The 14197-nt window shown below is 33.7% G+C and overlaps 1 protein-coding gene across 1 annotated transcript; it reads right to left on the minus strand.

The window, feature by feature from the left end:
* Positions 1 to 171: 171 nt before the first annotated feature.
* LOC108780457 (collagen alpha-1(XI) chain) lies at positions 172 to 12821 on the minus strand. Its single transcript, XM_018548172.1, has 18 exons — positions 12674 to 12821; positions 10243 to 10464; positions 9474 to 9781; positions 8689 to 8928; positions 7877 to 8351; positions 7412 to 7653; positions 7018 to 7215; positions 6456 to 6923; positions 6328 to 6372; positions 5729 to 6187; positions 5466 to 5627; positions 5142 to 5303; positions 4678 to 5055; positions 3910 to 4179; positions 2448 to 3076; positions 2055 to 2215; positions 1044 to 1228; positions 172 to 531 (listed from the first exon to the last, which is right to left on the minus strand). Exons 1-18 carry the CDS (start codon positions 12819 to 12821, stop codon positions 172 to 174), a joined length of 5112 nt encoding a protein of 1703 aa, XP_018403674.1.
* Between the last annotated feature and the right edge of the window lie 1376 nt (positions 12822 to 14197).

The following is a 14197-nucleotide window of genomic DNA, read 5'->3' on the forward strand; positions in this document are numbered from 1 at the left end:
CAAAGATTGCTGATCGAAGTTAAACTGAAATTTCTCTGAAATTTTGCTGAAAATGAATGATTAGCTAAAAATCGCTAAAATTGAACTAAATTTTTTCTGAAACTTTGAAATTTTACTGAAAAGTGTTTTAAAACGCTGTAAAAAGGTTATAATGTGATCAAATTTATTGATCTACTTAAAACAAACCGGGCCAACTTTGAAACCGAAAGCCTGTTGCGGTGATCCGTAATCGACTGGATAAAAATCGATCAGCGGCAATTGCTGTAACTTGTTAGTGCGAATTAAGAACAGAGTCTCCTTTTTATCACTTCGATTTTTGCATTCATCGAAGATCAGATGAGGCCTGATACTGTTGTACGAGAATTCGTCACCATTGTCACCCAGTAATCGCAGCGAGAGATTGTAACTGCGATTGTCGTCATCGTACCAGGCAATGCTGTTCGTGCACGTATACGTAAAATTCTGGTAAGCTTCTTGACTAAGTAGACGCAGAAAGTTCATCTGAATAACTCCGATTGTCTCGTAACTTATCTAGAAAATATGATCATTTTCCTCCAATAAAATTCATTTTAAATTACAAACTACTCTAGACTTCGTAATTTTTCACACAGCATATAATATCACAGTAATATCACAGCAACATCATTTTTCTATTACAATATTACAATTAAATCTAACAGAAATATCACTGAAATATCACGATAATATTATGTAATATTTCTATGGAATTTATACAACGTTTACATTTATGCAACATATATGGGAAAAATTAAATTATTTTAAAGAATATTAAAAAAAAATTTATTGATATTTGTAATGTTTTAAAAGTTATTCCGTGATATTACATATATGCTATGTGAATTTATATTCATTTATTTATTTGTTTATGCAAACAATTTTTTAATAATGTTGGAACAATTAAGGTTGTGCTATGTCTCAAACGCAGTATATATTTAACTGACATATTTTAAAAATGATAATATATAATAACTTTAAAAAGCCGCGTAGAAATAATTTATCATACAACATTTCATTGATCTTACTCTAAATCCTCCACGTAAATGTGAATACCAGTCAGTTTTATTATCTTCTTTTCTCCAGGGTATGCTCGGCATGTGACTACTATGAATATCTGGAAAAATGCAAGTTTCACCCATATTTGTGATATTACAAATCACACTAATAGCATCGTCTGGCATGCCCAAATTTGGATCGATCCAGTACCAACCTGTATGACACAAAACATAATAAAATCTTTAATGTTTCTTTCTAAACCGAGCTTTACACAAAATGATAAAAAATAACTAAGCAAACACAGATGTAATTGTTACATATATTAACATCTATGTGTACATATTCATTGTACGAGAGTTAATAGATTCACAATGAAATAGTCAAATGTTAAGATGAAACCAGTTATGGATGCGAAACAGAAATTTAAAATACATTTTTTTAATTACATCGACATAGTTCTAAATTCTTTGAAAGAACGATTCAAACAGTTTAATTGTCGTGTGCTTTCAAATTTTTGTATAATATAAATGCTTCCGATATAACTTTAAATAAATACAAAACTTTAAAATCAATACACGGTACAACAAAAATATAAATCGTTCTGATATAAATGTGATAATAAATCAAACAATAATAAATTGAACTGATGAAATAGATCTATATAAAACAATATTTTCCGATGTAGAACTTGAGAACATATTTCAATACCATATTGACATTTTAAATAAATTAACTGCAAATGGTTTTCTGGAAATCTTTCTAAATTTGACAATACGGATCTTTTATTATAACTGTGCCAACATCTACGGCAACTGCAGAGGCATCTTTTTCAAAATTAAAACTAATAAGAAATTTATCCATTGAAAAAAGATTAGAGAACAGTTTTGATTATGAAGATGTAATCAAAAATTTCTCAAACGCTAGTAGTTAGTACTGAGACGCAAAAGCAAATTCTAGCGTACGGCGCCAAAAAGCGATCATAACGTATTCGAAAATTAGATATGTGATTGAAATCAATGCGTAAGAAAGAATAATTTTACCATCCTTAAAATCAGGATGTCCGTAAAACAAATCTCTGCATGTCCTCACCGGATTGTCTCTGGTACCAATTGGCTTACGCATTAAATATAATTCCTGTCGTATATTTAAAAAAGCCTTGTTTATGTCTGAAAGCTTCCTGTCAAATATTTCCTCTCCATCGCTAAATAGATAAAGAAAATAAGTTCCTCTCTACAATTCTAAAATCTAAATTTGCTAAATGCAAACTTATAATTTAATTAGAAATATAAAAGTAAAATTAAAATATAAAAATAATTCAGTAAGTAGACTCTCGAAAATTTCAAATAATAAAAAACAAAGGACTAATAAGAGTAAAAATGATACCTCTAAATGTTCATGAAAATTTTCATTTTAGATTTAATTAAAATTCTTACATGTCCTCTGGAGCATCACGTTTTCTTTTAGCTGATTGATCACGATATGTCATCGGTGGTATTATTCCGTCAAAAGTAGATTGTTCTATTGACAAGCCAGGGGGTCCTGGTGGGCCTGGCGGACCTGCCGGACCTATATCACCTCGCAGTCCGTCATTTCCTACATTACCTTTTGGCCCTGGCGGTCCCGATGGTCCGGGTAGACCAACAAATCCTTGTTCCCCTCTAAATCCAACATGACCAGGACGTCCAGGATTTCCTTTGAATCCTTGTGTTCCAGGAAAACCGCGATCGCCTTTCTCTCCTTCGTTTCCATGATCGCCTTTGATTCCAACAATTCCCGATTCGCCTCGATGTCCTTTAATTCCTCTACGACCTTTATCACCTTTCTGGCCTTTTGGACCAATCGGTCCAATAATTCCAGAAGGTCCAATAGCTCCTGGCATACCTACAAGACCATTCTCCCCAGCTGTGCCTAGTAAACCTCTTTCGCCTGGTAAACCAAGCAAACCAGGAGGACCTTGAGGTCCGATAGGTCCTTCAAAACCCGGCGCTCCAAGGAGACCGATATCTCCTTTCTCTCCTGGCAAACCTGTATTACCTTGCTGACCTGCAGGTCCTTCCGGACCCTAGAAATTAATAATATTTATAAAATTATATTTTTTAATATAGTATAACAAATACTAGAATAGTATATACATATACGTATATATATATGTGCATGTGTGTGTGTGTGTGTGTGTGTGTATGTATGTATATATAGGAATTCTCATATACGTATACATTTATATAGCCTTTTGAAATATCTGATTACATATTTAATTAATTACATCAACAAATCATGCAGATGGAATATCGATACAAAGGAAAATCTCTATATTCCATGATTTCTGATTTTTGCTGGTCAATTGCTGAATAAATTTAATAGTACATAGTGTAACAGTGAAGGATATTTGTTTATTGCGCCAAGCATATTTTTTTTTTTTCCGCCGAGGATATTTGTTTATTCCGTACGAGCGTCCGTGCCGACCTATAAACAAATATGCCCCCACTCGCTACACATAGAATTTTTCATTACAAGTGCTCGTCGTAATGTGCCCTGTACAGCAACGTTTTTGCGCAGAAGAGTGGGATTAGAGAAATAACTCAACGGCTTGAGATATTGGCTATTTACCGCATGCAAAAGCGTTAAGGTATAGGGCACATTACGTGCACGCGTGATGAAAAAAATATTAACATGCGCGTATATTTGACCTCAAATCGTGCTACCTGTATTCCTCAAAATTCATAACTATAAATTGATTCCCCATTTTTATACAATCTAACTTTGCCAAATCCCTTGGGGAAATGGTAGTGGGCCGTGCCCCGACATAACCAAACCCACGCGCCCTTTGGAAAATTTTTGTGGTCACACAGTGTTATTAGATATTTTCTGTTAAAGAATAAATTAACATTTTTATACCGATTTCCCAGGAGGACCAGGTAATCCTTCCTTGCCAGGTTGTCCAGCTTCGCCTGGTACACCAGGATCACCTACTCGTCCATCCTCGCCATCCTTTCCAGGCTCGCCTTTTATACCCATGAGACCAGGTTCTCCAGACGATCCAGGAAGACCAGGTAATCCAGTATCACCTTTTGGTCCCTCGGGACCAGTCAATCCTCGTAGTCCAGGAAGTCCAAGAAGTCCTAATTTACCTTCTTCCCCTTTCATTCCTGGTAGACCTTTTTCCCCCTTAAGTACAAATTAATTAAATAATCGTGCATGTATATATATATATATATACGCATATACACATGTATATATACATATTCACATATATATACAGGGTGTCATTAACCGATTAAATCACCTATTAAAAGCAGGTAGAGTAGACCGAATTGAGTCGAAAAGTCTTATATACCATTTTGTAGTAAGACTACTTTAGTCTGACATATACGTGCGTGTTGACATAAATATTAAATATCACGTAAACTATATAATATTAATTTTTTGATAATCGTATCTTAATATTTTTATGAACTAAGAATTTATGAATTAAGAATAATGAGACGAATCAATTGATGTAAAGAAAAAACACATAGTTGCTTATTTAAACAATTATCCATTTTATGTGTTTCTTTTTTTACACCAATTGATTTGTCCCATTATTCTGTTCATAAAAAGTATTAAAGCACGATTATAAAAAAAAACCAATAGTTTACGAGATATATTTAATATTTCATATCTTACCTGTTTTCCTTCTAGTCCTGGTTTTCCGGAAGATCCAGGCATCCCACTGTCTCCTTTTTCACCTTGACGACCTTCTGGACCCGGCGGACCTTCTGCACCCTTAAGACCTTTGGATCCTCTAGGACCTCGCTCTCCCGGAATTCCCGGAGGACCTATAGGACCAATTGTTCCAGGATCTCCGACTTCACCTTTTACACCTGGTTGACCTGGTAAACCACTCGGTCCTACAGATCCAGCAGGTCCAATTGTTCCGATCGGACCGATCTCGCCTTTTGGACCTCGCTGTCCAATCTCACCTGGTGGTCCTTTTTCTCCTGGAGGACCTACTAGACCAGATTCACCACGTCGTCCTTGTACTCCTTGCGGACCTGGAAGACCCTGTATAATATATTATTAACACAATTAAAATAATATTATTTACCGTTCAAAATTATTTTACTGTTTAGTTATTTAATTATACGTACAATGTCTCCTTGAAATCCTTTGAATCCTTTTTCACCAGGTGAACCTACATTTCCTTTATCACCATCTTCACCCGGAGAACCAATTGGTCCGGGTGGACCTGGTAAACCTCGTTGTCCCGGTAAACCGTCGCGACCTACAGGTCCAGCTGGTCCAGGATCGCCCTATTAAATAAATGTATTTTTTAAATATATATATCGTATGTTGAAAAAAATATTAGAGGTAATTTTTATTATTAGAGGTATTAATTTTGATATATTATTAAAAAACTTTAAACAAAAACAAAAATTAAATTATATGATTCTATTTGATTAGTATATAATTACTTTTTCGCCTTTGAGTCCAGTGAAACCTTTATCTCCTTTGTGCCCTTGTTTTCCTTCTGGACCTGGTGATCCATCTTTACCGGGATCTCCTTGAATACCCTTGTCACCGGGCGGTCCTTGAGCTCCGACAGATCCCATTTCACCCTTCGAGCCATGCAGTCCCTGGAATTTACAATTAATATTAAATATATACGTTCTGTCATAATTAAATATAATAATTAATGTTTACAGCTTACAATCCTTATTTTGAATATATAACTAACCGGTAAACCACTCAGACCTCTTTCACCCGGAAATCCTGGTAATCCGTCAGGACCCGGTGATCCTTTGAGTCCTGTCAAGCCGTGTGGACCCGGTGGTCCTTCCTTCCCTTGTTCACCCGGTAAACCAATTTCACCCGGAGCCCCTGGACTACCAGATGTTCCAGGCTCGCCTGGTTGACCAGGTTCTCCAGGTGGTCCTGGAAAACCAATAACACCGGGAATTCCCGGAGGTCCTGGAGATCCTGATTCGCCAGTTAGACCGCGCTCACCGGGTGGACCTGGTATACCATCTTTTCCATCAAGACCTGGTGAACCCGATAGTCCCGCAAATCCACGTGGACCTTCAACACCAGGAGACCCGATCTCGCCTGACGGTCCAGCAGGTCCTGGCTGACCAGTGTCACCTTTTGGTCCCGGAAATCCTTCCGCACCTCTTCTTCCACGAGTTCCTCTAAAACCCTAATAATATTTACAATAAGTTATTTACGTAAAATTATTGCTAATGTGAGCCAAAACACTTATAGTTGTTCGTGTGAATTATATATAACTTTATTGAATGACATATTAATTAATATTATTATGTTTGTAATAAAATTTACCCGTGGGCCCGTTGCGCCACGTTCTCCTTGTAATCCACTGTTTCCCTAAAATAAAAAACAAAATTGTTTTTTTAACAAGAAATATTAAAATCAATATTAGAAATTTCGCGTATATTTATCATCATTACTCTTTCTCCTTTATCACCGCTTGATCCTTGAATTCCTGGTTGTCCTTTGTCTCCTCTTTCTCCAGGATTTCCTGGATAGCCAGCGTACCCTGGTAGACCTATTTTCCCCTTTTCTCCTGGCGAACCAGCGGGTCCAGTCTCACCACGAGGCCCCTCAAAACCTTTCGGTCCTTCCAAACCTTCAAGGCCAGAAATGCCTTGCGGACCTGTTGCACCGGGCTCTCCTTTCGCTCCAGCGTCTCCCTTTTCGCCCTCCAAACCTTTATCACCTTTTTCACCGCGTTCACCCGTTAGACCACGTTGGCCTTCGTCACCTTTTACACCTCGAACACCCGGAAATCCCACAGGTCCCTGTAAACCCGATGGACCTTGCTCGCCCTTTGTCCCTGGGATTCCAGGATTGCCTGGAAGCCCAGGAGATCCATCAGCACCCGAAAGACCGGAAATTCCTGTCTTCCCTTGTGGACCCTTTTAATTAAATTTAATTATATTGAATATAATCAAAATCATATATATAATCAAAAATTTTATTATACAAAAGTGATTGATTCCTACAACTTACAACTAAACCGATCGGCCCTAGTGGACCCTGAGGTCCAGGTGGTCCTATTGAACCTGTAGGTCCTGGTTGACCTGGTGCACCAGGTGGACCGAGTGGACCAGTATTACCCTTAATACCTGGTGGTCCTTCGTTTCCTGGAATACCGGGATTACCTGGTAATCCAGGAAAACCTCTTGGCCCAATAAATCCTCTCGGACCCTACATGAATAAATAGTTCAAATTTTACTTTTATTGTCTATAGAAATTTATATTTACAAAAAATTATTTTTATCAACCGTATTTTAAACGTTCTTCTTTTAAAAATATTTTAAATTTTAAATAAATATGACCATTTGCAAACAACATTACCTTTTAATATTTTATTTTAGAAATAAAATTGTAATAACATATTTACCAATTCACCAGGTAGACCTGGTAAACCTGGAGGACCGTCCTCACCCTGCATTCCTTCATGACCTGGCAAACCTGGTTCACCTGATTTACCTGAGGATCCCCGTTCGCCTTTATCGCCTGGTAGACCTGGTAATCCCATTTGCCCTTGCTCACCTTTCATCCCTGGCGGTCCACTAAGACCGCGTTCGCCGTCTCTACCGGGACGACCTATCCTACCCTCTCTGCCAGGATTTCCAGGACTACCTGTAAATAATTTTTAATTAATTCCTATAAGAAGCAATTTACAAAAATCTTATAATTTATAAGAAATTTATTCCACATGATTAGTCTTGAAAAATAACAATTTAAAACGAAAGAATTAAAAAAATCTTTTAATTAATCTCTTAATTTATAAAAACATAAAAATCCATAATTTTGCAGAATAATTCATATTCTTATCTTTGCAAGCTTCAAACTTATTTTGTACCTTGATTCCCTCTAGGTCCAGGTTCGCCGATTTCACCAGGTTCTCCTTTCTGACCCTGCTGACCAGGCGGTCCATCTGTACCCTGGACACCTGTAAGGCCCATCGGGCCTTCTATACCTCTCATTGCAAGCATATGTTGTGATATTATCTGCCGCAATATTTCTACCTGAGAATCTGGTCCCTTTTCATTATCCTGTTGATTCAACGAGGGTATCACGAAGACGTTACCTGGCGGACCAGATACACCTGGCAATCCAGATAATCCATCTCGTCCGGGTTCGCCTTTCTCGCCAGGAGAGCCAGGTACTCCTGGCGGTCCAGGAAACCCACGGGGTCCAGGTGAACTTCGAGTATTATAACGCTTTAAATATTCTTCATTGTAAGGGTTATTTGCCGATTTACCATAATTCTGTTGATGATTTGATTCCGAATTATACACATTCGCAAGCGTCGTCATTTCCACTTCATAAGATGCCTGAAATTATTTTAGCATCAATATCTATGAGACTGATATTCTATCGTGAATCTCATAAATATTAATAATATCTGTCATAACATACACGCACGCATACACACGCACACGCACGCCACATATTATAGTACGTAATATTACAGCAACATCATTTTTCCATTACAATACATATTACAATGAAATCTAACAAAAATATCACTGAAATGTTAGTGAGATGTCACAGTAATATTACAATGTCTGTGAAAATGAATTACAAAAATATTACTAACATATATCACAGAAATATCATTATAATATTATGTTATATTTCTATGATTATTTTATTTTATTTATTTCTTACAGGATTATCCGTCGCTGATGTCAAAACATTAATTGTATTTGTTATTGTGCTATGAAGTAAAAAATCCTGATTATCATCTTCATCTAAGTCACTCTCGTTTTCTTCTACATAATCATCTTCGTTGAAAGATGAATTATAATTCAGTCTATATTTTGATTGTTTACAATCCGGCGCAAACTTTGTACAGATTTCGTAAGCAGCGTCTGGATTTGAAGCAATTGTCAGCATCTCAAGGCTTCCCTGAGTAAACATAAAATAATTTTATCATAAAATTTTACAACTGTAAACCTAACTTTTACCATCGTGTTTTAATTACAGATTTCACAACATCATCGAAAAGGAGAGAGAGAGAGGAGGGGGAGAGAGATAGGGTGGAAGGGAAGGGGGGAAGGAGAGGGGAGAGAGAGAGAGAGAGAGAGAGAGAGAGAGAGAGAGAGAGAGAGAGAGAAAGCAATTGTACAAATTCTCTATCAATTTCTGTTAAAAGAAATTTGTTAAAATTATTTCACATTTTGAAATATTTCAGCGCAATTGCTTAAAATTTGATAAAATTTCACTGACTGAATTTTTTTAGCTAATATACTGAAAAATCGCTCAAATTATTTCAAAATTTCTCTAAAATTTTGCTGTAACTAAAACTGAATTTTTCAATTAAAAATCGCTAAAATTATATCGAAATTTTTCTGAAATGCTGAAATTTCGTTGTAGCGTTTCAAAACGTAAAATAATTTTAGCAAATTCTTTTTTCATTTTATATATTATGACTTTGAATTCTCTTTGCTCACCAGATATAAATCGCCCTTAAGTTGCTGTCCAATCATAAGAATGCCACTAATCGTTTTTTTGAGATTTCTCCGTAACTTTTTCGTAATATGTCTATTGCAATCGAGAATAATTGTAACGGTATCGCCCTTAATACTAATTCCTAATCGATGCCACTGCCCGTCAGAAATATCGACACCAAAAGAAATAGGTTCATTTCTATCGTCCGGGTTTGTGCTATAGAAAAATTTAATATCGCGGCCCATCGAAAGAATTAACTGTTCTTCGCCACTGTCACCATAAACAGTAAAAAGTACTGATGTGGAATAATCTACGAATATCAATGGAACAATGACTTTAATTTGTAAAACAAAAATAATAATCTTTGAATAGTTTTCGTTAATAAAATTCAACAGCTGTTTAAATAATTTTAAGATTCAGGAAATATTTTAAAACTATTATATTTAATTATTTTGCAGAGTAATATACATATATAAATTGACAAAATTTAATATACATTTCGAATGGTAGAATTTTTTAATATCAAGTATTACTCTTAATTAATTTTGTATTATTTTTTATAAAAAAGTCTGCACGTTGTTGAATTATAATATTGATCATTATAGACACTTCAATAACGAAAGCAAAAAGACAAACGTATCCAATTATAATTATTTGCAAATTATGATATCCCTGACAGCATAGAATACTTATTAAATATTTAAAATATTTATAAACATTTAAATATTTTATAAATATGTATTTTTTGTACTGTGTCTAGAATATAATTACCTTTGGACGTTGACTCGTTAGTTCTTGGCTTTGCAACAATCAAGATAGAGAAATCTTGTGGTATGCCGGCCGGAAATAATATATTAGTAGGAACCATCAGAATCGCAGCTTCCATAATATCGTACGCGATCGTATCATCTTTGCAACGACTTTCCGTTCTTTTCACTCCAAAAAGTTGCTCTTGCATCCCCGTGGCTTCAATTATATCAGTCACATTCTGCACTAAATTAAAAAGAAAAGTAATGCTAAATTAAAAGCAACATGACGTCAAGTGTATAATTTGAAGACACGATAGTATTTCTCGGCGCTAAGCCAAGCGCAGCGACACTAGGCTATTTTACGCGAGCCGGCGAGTTGCGGCAGATTGAGATTATCAGATCTCAATAATGGCTGAACTAATCGATTTCTTATATATGTATACGCTAAATCGATAGCTACTATTCGGATTGTATAATAAAAGTGTTTTTATTTTTTTCTAGGTACCCTACAAGCGGAGATATTGTAATGCTCTGAATCTCTGAATTTTCGTCTCATTTTAAGAAATGTCGTTATTATTATTATTATTGACGTCGTCATCGACTAGGGGAAATGTATGTCTCGTGTTTTTGATAATATATGGCTATTGACTTTATGTCATCTATCTATAATTTATTATTACCAGCAGACCAGCGTTGCATGGGATCATACTGCACGATGGCTGTGACGCGCGCGCGAAGAATTAAGTAAATAATAAGAATAGTACCAAGTAGGTTTTTAAAGATGGTAAAATTTAACTTGGTGCTGTCTGTTGATATCAAATCTTTTATACAAATGATACATGTCATTACGTCATTAGAATTAAGTAAATATCAAGGATAGTATATCACTTGCATTTTTAAAGATAGTACCACTTTTTTGGTTTAAATTATTGAATCATATATAAATAGTTTTTTACATGGAGCTTGTAATCTTAGCCCTATCTTTTTTTAAAAATAGATATAACGCAATTACTGTTTTTCCAATTATAAAAAAAATTGTTTTTATTTTTATTTTTTAATATAACAATTGAATAATTCAAAGACAATGATACAGGCCTAATAAGAGTTATCTCGCGGTACGTAATACGATCAGAAAAAACTTTATTAAAATTATAATTCTTTTAAGAATTATAATAAAAAATTTTTCTTAGAAAAATTATAATTTTAATAAAGTTTTTTTTTATCGTTTTACGTACCGCGAGATAACTCTCATTAGCGCTGAATCATTGTTTTTGAATTTGACTTTCTCGAGAGTTTATTTAAAATTTATTAATTGAATAATTGATACATGTGGCTAAAAGTGGGAACTGACAGATATAATAGGCACAATGAACAACTAGAAACCCAGTAACCGATGAACCTACAAGTCATCAATTCAAGAAGATGCCACTCGACTGCATCATGCAACTTTGTATGTCACACATACGCATCTCAATTAATGCAATAGAAACCGCAGTAAAACGCATCCAGTAATAAATATATATTGTTCAGAAGAAATGTTAACATTTTTTTTCAATCTCTCTCTCTCTCTCTCTCTCTTTCTCTCTCTCTCTCTCTCTCTCTTAAATATAATACCGATTCAATATTAGAACTTCATACAAAAAATAATTTTCATTATAAAAATTTATTCAAGTTAATTATTGTTTAACTTGTTTAGCTTACTTATAACGCAAAAATTTATTGTAATTATTACTGTAAAATATATAAAGAAATCATACATAATTTCTCTAATAAAATTTAATTATAGAATTCTTTTTATTTGATCTGATATTTATTATAACTATTCGATATAATAATTGTAAGTATTTTATCACTATTGTATTTTGGAAATAAAATGAATTTCTTAATCTATATTTACAAATCTTTCTTTTTATTTTGAAAATCTTTCTATACGTTTTAAAAGTTAAAATTAGAAACTGCAAAATAATTTTTATTACAGAAAAGAATATTTTTAAATATATTAAAATAAAATATATTCAAAATAAGATAACTAAATTTAAATCAAATTTTTGAACGTAACTTGAAATTCCTAAAAAGTTTGAAGTCCGAAATTTTATTTTGCACCAAAACATTTTGTATACGTGATACATAAATCTAGATATTGATAAATATATATTGCTCAACTGAAAAAAATCACGTTATTTAAAGTAACATAATGAAATCATGTAATTAAAATATGTGAATTACGTAATGGATTGTTTTAAATTAATATGTGATTTTTTAAATCACGTAATTTGAAATAATTATTTCTAATATCAATACGCGGTTTAAAAAAAAAATCACGTATCGATTTAGAACACTCTATTGTATGATTTACTTGTTTTAATTACATGATTGTTGTGTATTAACTTTGTGACGTGATTTTTTTTCAATAGGTATAGTATTTTTTTGAGAATCTCAAAACACACACTTACATGCATCTTGCAGCGTAGCATCCACTACTGTGTTTCGCTGCAAATCAGATAGGGTAAGCGTCAGGAAAAACAGTAAATGTACAAGAAGCATGATCCACGTGGATCGCAGCGATTTCCATTGTTCTCTCGTGTGGTCCAATAGCCGCATGATTTTCTCGCGTTGTCAAAACATACTTCAGCTAATTTTCCGGTATGTCTCGTACGTGGGCTCAAACTCTCATCAGAGATGTAACGCACCAGGTCCGCGATTACAGGATCTTTGTGACAATGCAAAACCTTCTTCCGATCATCGGAATTCCTGCTTTCTAATTGTTGTTTCTATTTCTCTTTCTTTGACTTTCAACATTTCTTCTCCTGATTAACATAATACATTAATCGCGAATGGCTATGAACTATTTCCTCTTTTTTCTTTGTTATCTATTATTCAAACTTCAAACTGCGTTTCTTTTATTGCCTAGTTTTCCCCTGCGATGCATGCATGCAACTGTTGCCTAGATGATACTTGCGCGTTTCATACATATGTGCTTTTTAGTGATGGTGGTTCCATATCTCCTATTAACACTGATTCGTATTTGACATAGAAGACAGATCGCAGGGTACAGTGTCATCGGGTTAGTTCCTCCTTTTCTTTACAAATATGATATAATCCAGAGCATCACTATAAGTTGTAAAATAAATTAGAATTGATGAAAATTTGTTTTACAAAACTACAAATTTCTAATTTTTATTATAAAAACTTGATCTGGTAATTTTAAGTTTTAATTCTATTTGTTTTCTTTATCTGTTTGCATTAAAAATCATTTAAACAGCTAACATGCATAACTCATTTCTTAGGAATTTTGCTTAACTGATTCATACATTTCTTCCTTCAAAGCATGACTTATTAAATAGAATCCCACATAGCATATGTAATATCACATTAACATCGCAGTAATATTGTAGATAATATATCAGAAATATTACGAATATATATTACACATTGATCTGTAATTTGTAATATAAAATTGTAATATAAAATATTTCTAGTATATTGCAATATTACTGAAAAATTACTGTGATATTACATTCTATATTATACATTGCGCTGTATTCATAAAATATTAAGAAAATTAATTACTTTTATGAAGAATATGTATAAAATAATTATAACATGTCATGTGGTGAAAATATATAGAATCAAAAACAAAGAAATCCAATTGTTTTTTAAACTAATTTATGATTTCGAATATATATACGTCAAGAAATTTATTTTACAGAATATCTTGTTTTATTTCTATTATTTTATAATCATACTTTAAAAGAGCATAAAAAATTACATGAATATCTTTAAGAAGAAGCATGCTATACATACATATAGCAATTAAGAAGCGTAATGGTCAGTGACCGAAGCACTATATATTATAGTTATTATGATCTTTGGCATCCTCATTGATTATAACGTGTGCGTTTTGATTGGTATCTTTATATTTCCTCTTCTATTACGCTATATAATAAAAGATTATAATATATATATATATATATAAA

Source organism: Cyphomyrmex costatus, unplaced genomic scaffold, assembly GCF_001594065.2.
Source record: "Cyphomyrmex costatus isolate MS0001 unplaced genomic scaffold, Ccosl1.0 scaffold70, whole genome shotgun sequence".
Classification (NCBI taxonomy): domain Eukaryota; kingdom Metazoa; phylum Arthropoda; class Insecta; order Hymenoptera; family Formicidae; genus Cyphomyrmex; species Cyphomyrmex costatus.

What these genes read in the sequence shown, in the direction of transcription:
- LOC108780457 (XM_018548172.1), bottom strand. Translation starts at nt 12,821, where the DNA reads ATGCGGCTATTGGACCACACGAGAGAACAATGGAAATCGCTGCGATCC. An exon ending in CATCAGCGACGGATAATCCT is followed by an intron (nt 8,352 to 8,688) that starts GTAAGAAATAAA and finishes AAATAATTTCAG; the next exon opens with GCATCTTATGAAGTGGAAAT. An exon ending in CAGGTCTACCTGGTGAATTG is followed by an intron (nt 7,216 to 7,411) that starts GTAAATATGTTA and finishes TTATTCATGTAG; the next exon opens with GGTCCGAGAGGATTTATTGG.